General features: G+C 36.8%; 1 protein-coding gene across 1 annotated transcript in view; it reads right to left on the reverse strand.

Moving 5' to 3' along the window:
- Positions 1–19,288, reverse strand: part of LOC138311126 (uncharacterized) — a 112,734-nt gene that overhangs the window by 26,332 nt on the left and 67,114 nt on the right. Inside the window, 27 exon segments of the mRNA XM_069252574.1 lie at positions 189–389; positions 706–831; positions 1,022–1,192; positions 4,721–4,920; positions 5,298–5,529; positions 5,876–6,034; positions 6,440–6,794; positions 7,165–7,667; positions 8,797–8,991; positions 9,489–9,641; positions 10,166–10,570; positions 11,153–11,287; positions 11,773–11,950; positions 12,300–12,472; positions 12,887–13,066; positions 13,450–13,628; positions 14,661–14,681; positions 14,683–14,756; positions 14,759–14,877; positions 15,142–15,264; positions 15,642–15,822; positions 16,138–16,288; positions 16,638–16,773; positions 17,385–17,672; positions 18,036–18,198; positions 18,200–18,270; positions 18,846–19,178. Coding sequence (XP_069108675.1) covers positions 189–389; positions 706–831; positions 1,022–1,192; positions 4,721–4,920; positions 5,298–5,529; positions 5,876–6,034; positions 6,440–6,794; positions 7,165–7,667; positions 8,797–8,991; positions 9,489–9,641; positions 10,166–10,570; positions 11,153–11,287; positions 11,773–11,950; positions 12,300–12,472; positions 12,887–13,066; positions 13,450–13,628; positions 14,661–14,681; positions 14,683–14,756; positions 14,759–14,877; positions 15,142–15,264; positions 15,642–15,822; positions 16,138–16,288; positions 16,638–16,773; positions 17,385–17,672; positions 18,036–18,198; positions 18,200–18,270; positions 18,846–19,178 — 5,205 coding nt within the window.

Genomic DNA, 19,288 nt, shown 5'->3' on the forward strand with positions numbered 1-19,288 from the left:
ATTTTCCATCTAGATAATTTATATTGCATTCAAACATGTATAGATCCAGATTCCTCAGTCTATACCAGCCAGATATCTTGGTCCTGATGACATCATGTTTGGACAAGTTATTCTGTAATTCAAAAAGCTTTTGAGAAAAAAACCAGGAAAATATCTGTAACAACAACCAAAGAAAAAATCTCTCGTACCTTCTAAACAGTAATATCCAGCTGGACAAGGCATATTGAGACCATCATTAGGAGCAGCCTCTGTGGCGTTTTCAATACAAAGGTATCCAGCGTAACAATCTCCTGCCGGAGCACTTAGTCCTGTTGTGTTACAGTACTTCCCTGGGGGACAACCCTGGCAGTCCCAGGAGTTCACCAGGCCTGTCAGGGAACTGTAGGAACCTGAAAGGTCAAGTAAAAGGTCATGATTTATGACTTAAAAGTCAATTGGAGGACATACGTTTCATACTCTGGGCCTCTTTATTAATGCCACGCAGTCAAAAATTCATTATCATATAAAATATAAATCTCTGCATTTAAAAATATTCAAGGTCAAGTTTATCAATATTTTTTAAATGCAGCGGTCAAGTAATCTGTCTTTGCACAGCATAAAATATTTTGCTCAATGCCTACTTTGAATGAATAACAGACAGGAAATCATACATACCTGGTTAGATCTTTCATATGAGGAAATATTAAACAGTAAAAGACATCATACCTTTAGGACATGGTTGTCCGCTGTCCGAGGTTCCGTTAGCACAGTAGTATCCAGCAGGACATATATCTGTGTAGTTCATTCCCTGGTACGGACAGGTCCTTCCCGCCGGACATTCACGACATAATTCTAAAAGAGTTACATAAATTTATGTTATGTCATTAGTTGAAAAAGAAAAAGAAAATCCTTTCAGGATATTGTAAAAACTATGTTATAATGATTGATGAACTGGGTCGAAAATTCTAAAAACAGTATTTGTACTTTCAGTTAGTTAGTCCTGAGACTTTTAAAACAAAATGGAAGGTAATAATATACAAACCATGTTTGGTACTTGGGGCATAGGTTCCAACCTCACATGGAGTTTCCCTGACGTCACCAGACTGACAGTAGTGTCCGGCCGGACATTCGTATCCGATGACCCCATCTGTTGGCCTGCCAACGTTGGAGCCATTCAAACAAATGTAACCAGCATCACAGCGCAGACTGTATCCTGGAGAGAAATATGAAACATATCATAGTCTGATTAGTATAACTCAGGTTACTATACCTTGAAATCAAACAATGTAATTCACAATTTTAAATGAAACAGAATATAGAGTTGGAAGAGAGAGTGGCATGTGTAATTGAATCGAAGCTGCCAGTCTTTAGTACAAACCTTTAAATAAATCAGACGATAAGATACGACAGTTTGAAAAGATACATGATAGTGTAAACCAACTCTTTCGTGGCGACTTAATTTCACAATTTACATTTAAAAATATTTTTGCAGAGATTACATTATGCCGATTTTTAAAATGAATGAATATATCTTTGAATTTAATTGTGCAAGAATTGTCTCAGATATCAATTTGCAGAGAGATAAACTTTTGTGAATTTACCTTAATCGCGAAAGCCGAGACAGTAATTTGCACGCTAAAGAAAGTTGGTGTAAAGTCGTATGATAATTAAGGAACAGTTACATTGTCAATTATAGTGACGATATGACTTCATGAAGAAATGATAACAGTTGAATTTGGGACAAGTTTTCTGAAACAACCTGCATGAAAATTAATTAATATATAAATGATTTATCTACATTGAAGACAGAGAAAACAGCTGATCACAGGTAAACGATCCAGTAAGGTAAGGTTATGATTCTGTTATTATTCGAGAACATAAATGACAAAACTTAATTTCATGTGAAGGAGCTAAGGGGTGTTCAGTCTCCATGTTATGAATTTTCCTCAAAAGATTAACTCATGAATTTTCAAGAATTACATGGACTCCATACTGCTTTTAATTCATGCAAAGGAAGCAATGTAACTATCTTGACATCATGCAATACATGTATATATTTAATACATTTAAAGGTATGGCGTGAACAGTTTTTTGAAATTGGTATCATGCTAATCTTTTGGTGATCCTAATGTGATCCTGCACTATCTAAAGCATATAATGTGTGATCACGAATTTCAGGTCCTAAACTGGACCATATAACATGCGCATTAAATCAGCATCAAAGCCAACAACACCGGACTGAATGGGAGACATAAAAATTAATTCAAAATAATCCATTTAATTCAAATAACTGGTTAAGCATTAATATAAACCAAATATCTATGATTACAAAAACAACCCATACACAAACAAAAATTCATCCCCGCAAAGAAATCATTTTCATTTTTTTTTTTTTTTTTTAATAATTTCATCACCAATACATTCCATAAGCCAGGGCAGTGGACACTTCATGTCCTCAATCTAAAGAGGACCCTAATTTGCAATACACATCACAAATATACCTCAGCCTCCCAAAACATACAGACATTCAAACACATACCACATATTACACACATTTGACAGAGGTCTCTTTTCTTAAAAGACCCTTATATTAGTGGGGATTTATAAGTCTATGAAACCAAACAATACACCTCCCTCCCCTTTATAATTGTGTCTTTTCTGTGTGAGAGAGTAAAGAATGCTCCCTCTCTCTTATTTCATAACTGTGGGTAAAGAATGTCCCCTCTCTCTTATTTCATAACTGTGGGTAAAGAATGCTCCCTCTCTTATTTCAAACTAAGGGAAAGAATGTCCCCCTCTCTCTTATTTCATTACTGTGAGTAAAGAATGCTCCCTCTCTCTTATTTCATAACTGAAGGTAAAGAATGCCCCCTCTCTTTTATTTCATAACCGAAGGTAAAGAATGCTCCCTCTCTTATTTCATAACTGAAGGTAAAGAATGCTCCCCCTCTCTTATATCTGTAACTGAAGGTAAAGAATGCTCCCTCTCTCTTATTTCATAACTGTGGGTAAAGAATGCTCCCTCTCTCTTATTTCATAACTGTGGGTAAAGAATGCTCCCTCTCTCTTATTTCATAACTGTGGGTAAAGAATGCTCCCTCTCTCTTATTTCATAACCGAGGGTAAAGAATGTCCCCTCTCTCTTATTTCATAACCGAGGGTAAAGAATGTTCCCTCTCTCTTATTTCATAACTGTGGGTAAAGAATGCTCCCTCTCTCTTATTTCATAACTGTGGGTAAAGAATGCTCCCTCTCTCTTATTTCATAACTGAGGGTAAAGAATGCTACCTCTCTCTGATATCATAACTGAGGGTAAAGAATGCTATCTCTCTCTGATATCATAACTGAGGGTAAAGAATGCTCCCTCTCTCTTATTTCATTACCAAGGGTAAAGAATGTCCCCCCTCTCTTATTTCATAACTGAAGGTAAAGAATGCTCCCTCTCTCTTATTTCATAACTAAGGGTAAAGAATGCTTCCTCTCTCTTATTTCATAACTAAGGGTAAAGAATACTACCTCTCTCTTGATTCATAACTGAAGTAAAAGAATGCTCCATTACTCTTATTTCATTACCAAGGGTAAAGAATGTCCCCCTCTCTCTTATTTCATAACTGTGGGTAAAGAATGCTTCCTCTCTCTTATTTCATAACTGAAGGTAAAGAACACTTCCTCTCTCTTATTTCATAACCAAGGGAAAAGAACACTTCCTCTCTCTTATTTCATAACTGAGGGTTAAGAATGCTACCCCTCTCTTATTTCATAACTGAAGGTAAAGAACACTTCCTCTCTCTTATTTCATAACCAAGGGAAAAGAACACTTCCTCTCTCTTATTTCATAACCAAGGGTAAAGAATGCTACCTCTCTCTTATTTCATAACTATGTCATAAAGATAGGCTATTGTTTAACAGATTCAGTCTTTAATTTTTTTTTCTTGACAATAAAATTCACAAAATATTTTTTTTTCTTTCTTAACTCTAAAACGTTTACGCCTAACAAAGCCAAACAACACAAAGACAAAGTTTAACATGGCGTATATGTACGGAAACGATTCACAAAAAATACATTGACAACAAAACATGTGGTGATAAATACAGCACCACCTACCAGTCACCACTTCACCTGGAATAAAACCAATTAATATATAAATATCAAAAGGTCTGTAGGGCCTGTAACATATACTAAAAAAGTTTACAAGGCCTGTATTGCTTAAAAAAATATGACATCTGCAGGAGACAAATATTTCATCAAACTTTAATAATTATATTTGCTACAGTCAAGAATATTATAGAATTGCATATATACAGCTTCACGAAACGTCAACAGGGGTCACTACATATTGGTTAAAAACGTGAAAAAAAGTCATGTGTTGGCCAAAAATGCATCCTTAAAAAAAAGAGCGATAGAAGCCTTGTGTTTGCTATTAAATTCAGTGTATTATAAATTTATAAATATAATGTAATACATGTAGTTGCCTGAATCAATACCTACTACACTGTGTACATAAAGTCACCAGCTAATTACTTTTATTGCAAAAAAATTAAAGCTGTAAAACAATTTTTGACTCCATGCAGAACAAAATTATCGATCATAAGTTCAGGAAATCAAAGAAAGTGGTCAAAAACTGCAGAAGTTGAAAGTTCCTATATAAAAACACTTCTTTCCATGACTAAATATATTCTAGGCATAACTCTCATGAGGAGATGATCGAAACTGTCTAAAGGGGAGATAACTCAAACTTACCATTTTTAGAGCTGTCTGGTGTACAGTAGTTTCCAGGTTTACAGGGCTCACAGTCTGCAAGCTGCATATTTCCGGTACTGGAGGCAATAGTTCCATCCGGACAGGGAGTTGGTTGGTAGCTGCCTTGTGGACAGTAGCTTCCTATTGGACACAGACCTTCAGAAGGCGTCGGCTCTGTGGTACTTCCATTACAGTAATACCTACACAAACCATGCTCATCAGTATTTGATAAAGTGGTTTTCATATTCAATAATTTTAAGGCCTGTACCTTCTGGATTGAGAAAACATTTTCTTCCTAAAACACCATATAACATAATAGTTTTTTTTCCTTATGGGGGAAGAAATCACATGCTCTTTGGGAAAAGGTTTTTACTCAGGGCCAAATGCATGAAAATTATCTCTGTTGTATACAATACACTTATTATAATTTTTTGTTCTTACAAACAATGAAAATTTTCTCTTTAAAAAAAAAAAAAAATAAAATTTAAAATATTTATGGGTTTCAAACTTATTGAGCAGTTAATAGTTTGAGTTTACAAAGTCTGGGGTCTTAGTGTATTTTCCCACAGATACCTACCCTGCGAAACAGTCACCCTCTGGATCGGGTAGGCCTGTGGCCTGACAGTATTTGCCTGGTGGACAGGCCTGGCAGTCCACTTCAACGGTCAGTCCTGTACGGTTGTTGTAGGTACCAGATGGACATGGGAACTGGCTGGACAGATTGGTCATTGCTGGACAGTAGAAGCCCTGAGGACAACTGCTATTGGTCAGTTCACCTACAGGAGCTACACTGCTGTCACAGAAGTAGCCTGTCAAAGGTCAAAGGTTAAAAGTAGATTTATTCAAGGTCAAAGGTTACTGTAAACGTGTTAAAGGTCAAAGGATAACATCATAGCTATTCATGGGCATTTGTTGAACCTGAAATATCTGACACTGCTATCATAGAAGTAGCAAGAATAAAGTCTAAGGTTAAAAGTATATTATAGTAAATGAATTTTTAAATGACAAATATTATTTTCAGTTTTCAATGTACAATGGTTATAGTACATGAATTTTGAAATTATTTTAAAATTTAAGTTTTCAATTGAAGTTAAATTTGAGTCATCTAAGGCAATAATCCTTTTTTCGTGTTTTATTGCTACAGCATGTACTTACCTGCTGGACATGGTTTACAGACAGATTTCTGGTACTCGTTTTGGTACTCCCCGCTGGCACATCTGTAGGGTGTACCAGTACCGACGGTACAGTAGTGTCCAGGAGTACAACGGTACTCATACGGATCAGGAACACTCTGACCTCCGGGGCAGTAGTAACCTAAAGGTCAAGGTCAAACTTATAACACAAGGTCAAGGACATACATATCACATCATTCTTTTATGTTTTCTTAATCACTTGTAATTGATCCACTATTCCTATCAAACAAAAACATATTTTTGAGTACAGAGTGATAATAGCTGAGCATGTCAAATATATTTCCTGATGATTATCAAATAACTTTCAATATAGCAAAAAAATTACTTATTCTAAAAATTAAAAAAAAACCCAGTAAAACTTGCTGTTAGTGTAATAAGATTTCAGCAGATCATGCACTCACATGTGGTTCTGGCATTACAAATGGCCATTTCAAACACAATGTGACTATTTGAGTGTCTGTTTGACTATCAAGGTAATCTTTTCTTTGTTCATTTTCTAGTCTTTACAGATAGGTTGACTACATACCTGCATCACATTGTCCCGTGGTGGCACTGAGTCCCGTCCCATTACAGTAGTAACCAGGATCACATTCCGTACACTCTCCCTCGCTCATGAGTCCCAGTGTAGGTGCGTATGTCCCATTCCTACAAGCATTTGGAAGATCTGTTCCGACTGGACAATAGTGTCCGACTTCACAGATGATTTCCCGTGCTGATGTGGCGCCACCTGGACAGTAATAGCCAGCATCGCAGTCCGCCGTCGGAATAGAGAGACCAGCAGTCTGACAATATTTTCCTGGTGTACAGTTCTGCATGGCATATGATCCTTCGGGACAGAAGAACCCAGGCTGGCATTCTCCACCATATGTACTGAGCGTGGGCTAGAAATAAAAAATATCAATTAAGATCCTCATTATGAAACCTTACATCACCACTATGCTTCAAATTCATCGTGAAATTTTTATTCACTCTTGCCAGATACATTCCTTCTAAACTATGAAAGGTAGTCTATGTAACTTTGATATAAAAAACATATGTTTTTTTGTCTTTTCTTTTAGTGAGAGCATATGAGATATTTCTATCACATTGAATTAGTACAGAAATGTTTTAAGATTTTTTTTCTATTGGAAAGACAAATTAAAACATTCCTTTCTTAAAGTTCAAAAATGAGCAATCATGGTTTTGATACACCTAAAATCAATTACCATTATATTGTTACATTTTTCTTGTTAGAGCAGTTATCTCCCTTACCTGTGCTTCGTAGGAGCCATTGATACAGTACCATCCAGCAGAGCAGTTTCCTGTTGGGATAGCGTTACCATCACCTTGACAGTACATTCCAGGAGTACACGGCACGCATGAATCGATCGTCTGCTGAGTCGTAAGGTTATTGAATGTTCCTGGTGGACATGGTAACATGGTTGGGCCTGTAGTGTTTAGACCACAGTAATGGCCGCCCGGACACACATTAGGAGTATAATCAGACGTATTGGCGTAACAGAAGTAGCCCTCTGGACAGCTCTTACAGTTGATCTGATTGGTTAGATTTTGGTAGGAACCTGCAGGACAGCCAATCGGATTATCTGAACCCTCAGGACAGTAGTGACCGACTGGACATTCATGGCCGATGATTGGATGGACAGTGCCTACTGGACACTGCGAGTCGTTAAGCATGAGAGGGTTGGCACGGTCACAGCCCGAGTTACAGTAGTAACCTCCCATAGAGAGACCAGTCGGGGACGTCAGGTTGGTTCCTAAAATAATGTTTATTGTTTGTTAAATATGGCTACTCATTTCTTTTCTATTCCATCTTTCCATATGAAAGAGTTAGCTCCCTTGCGGGCAGGTATCCATTGTGACGTTGTTATTTTGTGGGCACAATTAAGGTTGTTTTCTCTAAATATGTTAAGCTTGCAAACACATGACGTCACAATCAATACCAATCCCTAAATGCAGATATAGAGGTTACACAATGAGTGGTTGTTGAATATTGAATATGTTCCACACTCGTAAGTTATTTTCTAAAAGTTACAAAAGACACAAGCTTTAGCGAGAGTGTCTTTTGTAACTTTTAAAAAATAACTTACAAGTGTGGAAAAAATTCAATATTCAACAACAACGAGTAGTGTGACCTGTTTCTACCAAAATCATTGTATATAGTTGCTTCCAGAAAATAAAAGTAAATGTCAGACTACATGTTTACATGTAAAAGCAGTGGCATGACGCGGCATCGTCTATTTCTCGCCAGATAATCATCAAGCCATTACCATCAAGATCAAGTTCGTTTCATATACATTAAATCTCCAAAACTCACCAGTAAAATTCTTGTCCATCAAGATGTATTATTAGAAATAAAGGTCAATTTAACATGCATAAAACGTCACATATTTTTGACATAACGACCATGACGCATACCCTTTCCAACAGCAGTTTTGGATGTTAAGCAATGATCACATAGAATGACGTCATTTGATTATTGTTGACGTTGACAATGTTGACGTGACACTGAGAAATAAGTAATTCGGTCAAAGTTCACCATGTCAGCCAATCAGAATGCATACAGCGTTTATACCACGTGTGGTATAAACAAATTGTTAATCAACAGCTGCAGTGTTTATTCAATATCCTGGGAGTTGAATAACACCGCTTATTTTGGTAGAAATGCAAATATAGAATAACTACATGCACTTATAGTGACTCACTGTACTTATAACGAATAGATATCTGAATCCACTGTACTTGTCTTTATGTTTTTAATTGCTGGACTATTTGCTGAAGTTTTGAATAAATCTCTTCTATTACATTACCAATACCAACAGAAAGATCTTCTTCTTAATATTTCCATAATTTCATTTTCAGGATAGAAGATAAATTGACACAAACCTTGACAGAATTGTCCACTTGTACATGGTGTACAGTCCTCAGCCTTCTGGAGACCGGTGATGTTACTGAAGGTTCCAGCCGGACATGGCTGCCAGTCATGTCCAGTTCCGTTCGGACAGAAGAATCCCTCTGGACAAGCCACCTTGGATGTAGAGGCAATGCCAGGTATCACGTGTTCAGGAACACAGTAATAACCTACAAAATCATGATTTAAACAAATTTTCGTTAATTATGTTAAACGAGTTTCTTGTTGATCAGTTTATCATCTGATTAAAATATTTGTTTGATGGAGTTTGACAGTAAATGTTTTTAAAGGACATTGAAGAAGACTCATTCTAAAAGAAATTATTACACATCATGATATCATTGTCAATTCTACAAAGTCACGATACAATCAAACCTGCTTTATCAATCACCTCTGTATAAAGACCACCTATGTAAGACCATTTTCTGAGGGTCAAAAATGGTTCATTTGAACACGATTTGACCTGTATATAAGACCACTCAGCTATAAAGACCATTTTTCGTGATACCTTGTGTGGTGTTGATTAAGAGGTATTAATGTATTTATTTCTGATTTCCTTAATGAATGAAATGTGATTAAGGGTGGAAACCGATGGAAACGAGAAACACTAAGTGTTTCTATCCTGTTTTGTGGCAGATATATAAAAAATCATGTAGTTAGGACAAACCTTCAGGACAAATTGCGCAGACTGATGCTCCGTCGTAATCCACGAAGTAGCCAGGCGGACAGTCCTGTGGTGCTCCACTTCCTTCTGGACAGTGCATGGCAGCCGGACAGACTACCTGGGTCTCCACACTGGAGCCGGACGGACAGTAGTGACCTACGGAAAAACATCACACATTGTAACTGAGATTAATAAACTTTTTTTTTATTTTGAATATCCTAACATTTCAATAGAACAATTTCACCTGAATAACAACACATGTCAATCTATGCTATTTTCCTATCCGTTTTGTCCCCGATTCTGACAAATAAAAAGTTTTTTTTTATACTAGTAAATTAATATGATTGACATGATGAATTTATGCATGTAACAGAAATAATAAGGAGTTTCTCCCACTAAGAGCTTCCAGGTGCTTAATAGGTTGAATATTATATCATTATGAAATACTTATCTATATATATATATTACGTGTTTCTACTTTTTATTTCTATATGTTAACCGGCCACTGAGAATATATATATATACAGCTTAATATCCTAGAACTTTCATAAACAGCACTGATTTTATTAAGTTACAAAGTCAAATATACATGTTTATATGCCAAGTCTTGTTCAACAATAAAAGCTTGACAGGTGCCTGTTGCATTTGTGAGATTATTTTGTTCCACTACAAAAACCTACCAGCTTTACATAGGCCTGTGACATTTGTAAGTCCGTTTCCATTACAATAGTACCCAGCGGTACAATTGGCACACTCGTAACCATAGGCAAGACCAGTCGCGTCGGAGAATGTTCCATTGGTACAAAGGTCAGGATATTCTGTACCTATGCCACAGTAAGCACCCTGTGGACAGAGGAGTTCGGTGGCTGACCTTGACCCTGATGGACAGTAATATCTCGCCTCACACAGTCCGACTGGAGCCGTCAGACCAGTAGTGTTACAGTAGGATCCGCCAGTACAGTTGACACACTGACTTTCCATGTGAAGGTTTGCAACATTGCTGTATGTGCCCTGTGGGCAGGGGATGGGTTCATCTGTACCCTCGGGGCAGTAAGATCCTGGTGGACAGTCATTAGCATTGGCCACTGTAAACAACAAACAGAAAAAATTGCGTTATTTAGCATAGGTCCTTTATAACGACAATGACAAATTTAAATTTTTGACTTTTAAATTATTAAAGGATTTCAATTATATCAAAGTACTGAAAGTACTGAATCAATATCAAGTACTGAATCAATATCAAAGTACTGAAAGTACTCAATCAATATCAAAGCACGAAAAGTAGTGAAGAAGGACTTTCAGATATCTGAATCATTTCTACAGTCAAACCGGTCTTAAATTAGAAACAACCTCAGTGTAAAAAAACTCTGCTTTATAAGACCAATGTCCTAAGGTCCCAAATTATCAAATAAATATCATTTGGCTATAAAAAACATTTTTATTGTCCCTTGGGTGGTCTTTAGAGATTTGAGTCTACAATATATCTATTATCAAAATTTTACTACTAGGTGATAAAATATGCTACTAAATTTTACACGTAAATTAAATTATATAATTTCTTAATTTCAGTTTACAAATTCTAGCGAATTGCTAAAAATTGATTATTTTACTGCTAGAACACGCAGACAAATTATCAAATAACATATTGGCTATATCACACAACTTACAGTTAGGTGTGGTGGAGTCAGCTCCCTCGCGACAGAAGTAGCCTGCTGAACATAGCTGTAGTGGATAGGTCAGTCCGACCTGATCGCACGCCCATCTACCGGTACACGGAGAACATTCCGACGAATTTGTCAATCCTGCAAAGCAAAGTAAAAAGGTGTTTTTATCAAGTGATAAAATTTGCTGGAAATAAGGATGACTGGATCAATGCATTGAGGCTTCACTTACAGTTAAACTGTGATATCAGATAAATAGTTTGTATTTATTAAAGGATGAATAATTGATGTAATAATATTGTTACACAACCAATGAACATTTCATATTTTATATAGCATTGCATAAAACATACTTCCCAAACTAGAGGAAAATGTTTAGAACAAGATTGTAATTTAAACTATATAAACCATTAATTGTCTCTATATTATACAGTATAATCTGTCAATGAATGACACTCAAGCAGCAACTTCAAAGTGTCCATCATACATACAATACATATTGAAATGATATCATTCCAACTGCCAAGTCCACCTGTTCTGTATCATACAATAGAACCTAACTATAAACGACACTCATTCCACAAAGTGGAAGTGTCCACCATACTTATTCCAACTGTCCAGCCTACCTGTTCTGTTATTAAAGCTTCCTCTTGGACAGGGGTATTGGTTAGCATGCTCCGTGCCATTCGGACAGTAATAACCTTCAGGACAAACTGTGGAAGCGAAATTGACCACAGGTCCAAATGTTGCATTACAGTAGTAGCCTTCCGGACAGGTCAAACACTCAAACTGACCAGGATTGATCTGTAAATAAAGGTCAATGTCACAATTAAATCTCCATAACAGACACGTCTGTCATAACTAGATACGTCCAAAGTGCATATTAATTGCCCTCACTTCAAAATAAAATTTGAATTTGTTTATTGTTTCAATCTATATAATGATGGAGCCATAAAATATATAAAATCATATCATATCATAATGTAAAGGGCTACAATGTTTTGTTGAAGGGGAGATAACTCGATTATTTCAAATAAAGGATAAGTTCTAATACAAACATACCACATCATACCACACAGTAGATGCAAAAGAAGAGACAGTGAACATCAACAGATCATTCACCTGTATGAGACATCTTATAAATCATATGTACCTGGTAGGTGCCAGATGGACAGGACTCTTGCGCCTCTTTACCGCCCACACAGAAGTAGCCAGGATCACAACTGTAGTTGGCTGGAGTGGAGGAGATTTGACCGGCTGGACAGTAGTATCCTGGGGAACAGTCTCCAGCAGGGGCACTCAGACCCTCAGTATCACAATACTTTCCTGTAAAAGTAGAGCACAATAAGGTTAGACCCTTCAAATCCAAATTATCATATGCTTACTTTCTGAGAAAATTGAAATATTTCTCAATCCTAATAAAAAAGCCTTTCTTAAAAATTAGGCTATATAAACATTTAATGCATTTTTTCTGGATTATACATAAATATATACATTAATACAAAAGACTAAATTATACTAAACGTAATACTTCAAATTTAGGAAATGTTCTTTTAACAAAAAATGAGAATCAGTAAAACACAGTGCTCTAGGGACCAATAAAATCACCTTATTATAAGATTAGTTTGTAATACACATATTACAAATTCATAGTACTACTTTAATTTATAACCATGAACTCGTTGAAAACATGTTCTTTATAACCTATTAGGGCAAGTATATGTTAATAGATGTTCTTACCTTTAGTGCAGATGGTACAGGATGATGGATTTGTTCCTCTGATTGACCCTCTGTAGTATCCGATTGGACATGGTGTTGGATAAGCACTTCCCTCTGGACAGTAGTGTCCAGTCGGACAGTTACCGCCGGTAGTACCGTCCGGAGGTGTGCTCAGTGTACTGCTTCCATTACAGTAGTATCCTGTCACATGACATGATAAATTAGTCACATGACACAATGATAAGTCATGTGACACCAGTAATAATTCGCATGGTGTCATCAGGGATTAATCACAATGTACAAGAATAATGTTATTTCAACAAAAAGATTTTAACATATTGTACTGAGTTGTTTATTATTGTGTAGCCAACTATTTGTGCAGGTCATAAACTTTCGCCATTATAAGTAAAAACAAGGAAACCATATGTCAGCGGTTCTAAATCAAGCTTTCACAGTTCAACCATTTCTCAATATTTCACTGATAATTTTTCGCTATCATAGCAATATCCCGCAAAATGGCAAAAAATCGTCCTTGTGAATATACGGCTTTACAGAATACATTTTTACTTGATAAGGAACCTCACCCTGAGAGCAGTTTCCAGTGGGTTCTATGAGACGTATACCCAGACAGTACATGCCAGGTGTACACTCAATGGCGGCATCACTTCCCTCAGGGCAGTACTGGCCAAACTGACAGTTTCCTCCCATAGCGGGGTCGGTAGGGCTCGGACTTGTGGATCCTCCAGAACAGTAATATCCTCCGCTGTAAGGGAGACAACTTGTATGCAAGGGAAATAACTTACATAATAAAGTATCATGAAAGAAAGAAACTCATGTCTTAAGGATGTACACCTCTTCAAAATTTTCTTGTATTAAACTTTTTTCTCATATAGATTTTTTGAAAAGGAGTTCATACCATAAAAGAAAATGGATGTCCGTGTGCTCAGCTTTTGTCACTCAAGATACCTAGTTCAAAATATGGATTTTATGGAATTTTGCCGTTTTGCATATATATAAAGCCATAATTTCCTAATGAGGTGTTTGATATGTATGAATATTTGTAGAATTCATTTTCTGGTAGTCTTTTTTAAAATATACCAATTTTATCAATTAGACTAATACTAACAATATATGCTACCCCCACCCCTTAATTTTGAGCTACAAAATGCACCATTTTCAGCCATTTTTGGATTTAACCCTTCGTAGAAAAAGTTCTGGTATTAAACTTTTGTATATTCATTCAACAAACTGTTCTTTCTAAATCAGAAGAAAATTGGGGTCCGTGTGCTTACTTGTTTGCTCCATTTGAATTTTTGTCATTGTTCATTTTAGAGTAAAAAAAAGTGCATTAAATTTTAAAATAAAGTCACAAAAGTGACACATATTAAGTATCTACGAACCTAGTAACAATTTGCAGCAAAAATTAGCTAAATACAGCTAAAAATGCTGGCGCAGTGATGATTTAAGTAAAAGCAATTTCAGTAAAAAATGGACTTGAAGCGAAAAAAGACACAATTTCAAAATTGCCGCCAAATGGGACATTTCTTAAAATCCCCTCTCAATTTTTGACAAATTTGCATCTGGCACTTGCTGAAAATCTCAAAACTCTTTGATCTATGTTGAAACGAGACTTCAACGGACTTCAGAAGAATACATCCTTAATATGCTGTAAAGGAGACAGCTCATATAATTGCTATATACTAAGGAGATAACTCGCATAGGGCATATATGAGTGGCATTTATAAGCATAAGTATCGGTACCGACTAGCAAAGTGAAAGGGAGACAACCCAGTACCTGCAGTTGCCTGTAGGGCAGATAACCCAGTCTCTGACAGTATTGTCCTGGAGTACATGATACACAGGCTGAAGAGTTGATCTGGTTGGGGGCCGAGAGTTGAAGGTTCCTGCGGGGCAGGGGTTAGCATACTTCTGTGTAGTTCCGTTGGGGCAGTAGTAGCCGGGGCTACAGGACTTGTCAGTGTAGTCAGTGGAGTTAGCCAGACAGTAGTATCCTGTACAGATCACAATCAAGTCAACATCATCTGATGAACTACCCTTGATTTTATCAATGATTTCCTTTTTTATTTCTCTCTTTTTCTTTTTCAATCAGAACTCTAGTTTAAATGGTTTAGTACAAACATTTATTTTCCATAATTTTTCCTTAACATTCTTTTTGAAATTTGATGTCAGTTTGTTGTTCTTGTCATTTTTCAAATTCTTTATTTTATAATATGAAATTCTCTTCTCAACATCTATATCTTCCATAGCAGCCTTACCTTCAGGGCAGACTTTACAGGTGCTCTGAGTGGTCTCGTCCTGGTACTCTCCAGCCGCACAGCCAATAGGGGCATCACTACCTTCAGGACATTTGTAACCCAGGGGACATATATCACCATAGCCTGGGAAAAATATAAGAATGAAACAAAAAGTGTTGAATGTGGATATTTCTTAAGTCGATATTCAAACTGTATGCAGCTTGATATTTCATACATAGTCCATCTATAGTATAATCAGTCACATGAGAATATTTGCACTTGTTATTATGTTGGTGTATGGCTATGAATAATTCCACTTGAATAACATTTTTCTTTTAGTTTTCTATTAACTAATTCACATATATATTGTCCTAAGATGAAATTGATGGCCACCATAAGAATCTGAAATCAATCTACAAATTGATTTACCCACAAGTATGTCCACTAATCAGAGGACAAGTACAAGTAGTATTTTTCCACCAATCAGAATTTTGAATCTTTCTATGAATAGATTTTCTCACCTGTATGTCCACCAATCAGAGGACAGGTAGCAGGATAGGTGCTGTTGACGGCTGCGTTATCAGGATTTGGACGATCAACGCCAGATTGACAGTAATAGCCGGCCTGACAAAGACCCGTTGTGTTGGTGGCGCCCTCTACTGAGCAATAGGTTCCTCCGTCACAGTCGCGACATTGGTTAACCTGAACCAGGTAATCATTTGTTCATTTCAAAATGACATTAATAAGTTAGAACACAAATTTAAAAAGCTATTTTTGGAGATCTAATTGACTAGCCCGATTACGAATTCAAATCCAACCTGTTTAAATTGTATTACTCATGGAAATTGAATATTTCTTAACCAACTTAAAAAATTGCGAGAAGTGGAGACCTGGAGTTATTTACTCTTGCTTTATTACCTTTTGAATCTTCAACATGAGTTCAAATATATGACCTAGAGTTATCTACCCTCTGTATAATTTTAAAGATTTTACAATTCATCATCCAGAGTTACCTACCCTGAACAGATTAGTTTGCTGACTGTAGGTACCCTTTGGACATGGCTGCCAGTCAAGGCCAGTTCCCGCGGGACAGTAGTAACCCATCGGACAATTATAATAGCCTGAGACTGGGACTGCAGCACTGACGTTCTGGGCAACACAGTAAAATCTGAAAGACAATATTGAAATATTATAATACAAACAACAACAACATGTTAATTTTGTTACCTTTGTCTTGACACTATGTTTAATAATAGTGATCCCAAACAAATCATGAACAATCTTATCAGAACTAGAGGAACAAAAACAGGTCTAAGAATAGCCCTAAGCATTGTATTGTCTTTATTGGTTTTATTAGTTCTTGCATTTTGTCATGATGAATTTCCATGTAAAAGTTTCATACAGAAAATATAGGCTGTATACATATGGACAAACAAAATGTAAGTAAAGACGTGTATTTCCATTTCAGTGAACACATCACATGATAGTGAACACATTACATGATAATGCTAACTTACCCATCAGGACAGATTATACAAGAAGACATGCCAGAAGTGTTGGTGAAAGTGCCAGCAGTACAGGCTAGTGGCTGGTCACTTCCCTCCGGACAATGGAGACCAATCGGACAAATGATGGCATTATGAGTGCTTGAACCTGAAAATACAACAGTGTTAATGTAGTTATTGAAAATATATTCATTCTTGGGAGAGATCTTTTGTGTATATCAGCGTTTTGGATCAGTATTCAGCTTAACTGAACTATGACAAAAAGAATTTTTAAGAGATTGAAATTTCATTGAGCCATGAAAAACAAGACATTTTTATTAGTGTTCCTTATTTTTGTAATATTGTGTCAACTGAATATCTTAGTTAACACTCTGAAATCAATGAACCATGCATGACTGGCATGTAAGAGGTTTAGGATCAGTGATAACCTGCAGCATGCTGATAGGTTCACATCAATGCCTGTGACACTTGGTTTTACTTCCAGAGGTTTTCCGGTCCAAAAATGATGTGGGTAAAGTACGGTTTACTGTGCATTAGTACCACCTTCCAGTGATTATGACATAATCGTTTGATGTGAATTGTGGAACATCATAATCACCGGAAGGTAAGACTAATCGATCGTAAATTGTACATAACCCATGCTGTTTAGGGAACTCGCAATTCATGTATAGATTTCTTGTTCATTGTAATATACATACGTATTAAACATGATAAAAGAAAGTTTTAACAGCAAAATTTGTTTGAGATTTAGTTACTGACCTTCAGGGCAGTAGTAGCCGGCCGTACAGTTTCCTTCGACATCAGTTAGTCCTGTTTGTGTACAGTAACTGCCACCAGTACAATTTGTACACTCCGATGACGCGGTGAGACCAGTGCTGTTTGAGAATGTTCCCGCTGGACATCGTACTGGCGTGTGGGTACCCTCGGGACAGTATCGTCCAGCGGTACAGATCTGTGGGGCGTTGTTGTCTGATCCTTCGATACAGTAGAATCCAGCCGTGCACAGTCCAGTTGGTTCAATCAGTCCAGAATCGTTACAGTACCAGCCTAAATTAAAGACAGGGGAGGTAACTATTGCGTTTTTTTTTGTAATACAGAATTAAGATGTTATCATATTTTCACACTTTTGCACTAAATATGTGGTGTTAAAATATGATCCAGCTAATCATATATTCAGGAAAGTTATAACTACAAATGTGCAAAATTGTTCAAAATCAATATTCCACTAAGATTTGATTGCATTAAAAAGTATATTAATTTAAAGTATTAACACTTTTGACTTGACATGTTTTTATAAAAATAAATGACCTTTGACAAAGAGGCTTCATTCAGTAATCATCCGCACTTATGGAACAGGTATTCAAAAAAATCACCTCCTAAAAATAAATGACCTTTGACCCATTAACTGACCTCTGGTACAGGAGTTACAGTCGGTCAGATTCATCAGCTTGGTGTTGTTGGAGAAGGTTCCGGGCGGACACTTGATGGGTTCAGTGGTCTGTTCTGGACAGTAGTGACCGACTGGACATGGGTCAGCATTTAACCCTTGTGTGGGTGCAGCTGTTTGGGCAGCGGGAGCGGCAGAAGTAGCCGGCGGCACATGGCAGTGACGGGACAATCGTACCTGCGGTACAGTATAGCCCACCTGAAATCAACAATTGAAAAGAAATGTGTCACATGTCAATGTATTCTTTGTGGATGGACGTAACATAATAGGAAACTTATTCTGGTTTTCACTATAGCAGCTTTGAAGCAAATAAAGATAATGTTTTGGGTTTTATTGTTTGATGAAGTATTAATATGTTGACCGGGTCATTCTGGAACTTACTAGAACTTACAGGTAAAGAACATCAGAATCCAAGTATTAGGACTGTTCAATTGCCATATGTTCCATAATATGGAAATTAATACAAGTACATTGTATATGTTGTACTTAATCCTCCTTTATTCAATATCATTTTTGTTTAAACTACGAAAACCCAGAGAAAAGCCATAAACCTATAATCAGTCGTTCTTTCTTCGTATGTGTTTCAAATTGTCTCTTCCTTTACATGTATCTGTTTATCATGACTGATGTTATTTACATTCACAGTACGTAAACTCGATTATATGAAAGAGGAACCAGGAGCAGGACAGGACGTGACCATATAGATAAGGGTAACATTATATACTCCCTCTGCCCATGAACAAAGAGAATAGAAATGACAGGAATAAACTTACCAGTGCATGGCATACATTCTGTGTCCCATCTCAAACCAGTCTGATTATTGAATGTACCAGCCGGACATGGGAACTCGTTGGAAACTTTTGTCCCGTTAGGACAGTAGTGACCCTCGGGACAGATGTAGTCGGTGTAGTTAGAGATCGCTCCGACGGCGTTGTCGCAGTAGAACCCTTCAACACACTCCTTACATGTCCATTGTCGGACTTCGTCCTGGTAGGAGCCCGCTGGACACAGTTGGTAGATACTCGAACCAGTCGTACATTTGTGACCGACTGGGCATTCGAAGGCACTAGGATTCCTCACAACCTGGCCTTCAGGGCAATAATAGCCTATAGAAATACGGAAATATGAAGATCTTTAATTTTACATAAATTTCAAGGCATTTCATAGTGAGAAATGCTGCCTAGAAAAAGTCTAAATTAAACGAACAGTGCTAAAA

The sequence above is a fragment of the Argopecten irradians genome, chromosome 16 (genome assembly GCF_041381155.1).
Source record: "Argopecten irradians isolate NY chromosome 16, Ai_NY, whole genome shotgun sequence".
NCBI classification, from domain to species: domain Eukaryota; kingdom Metazoa; phylum Mollusca; class Bivalvia; order Pectinida; family Pectinidae; genus Argopecten; species Argopecten irradians.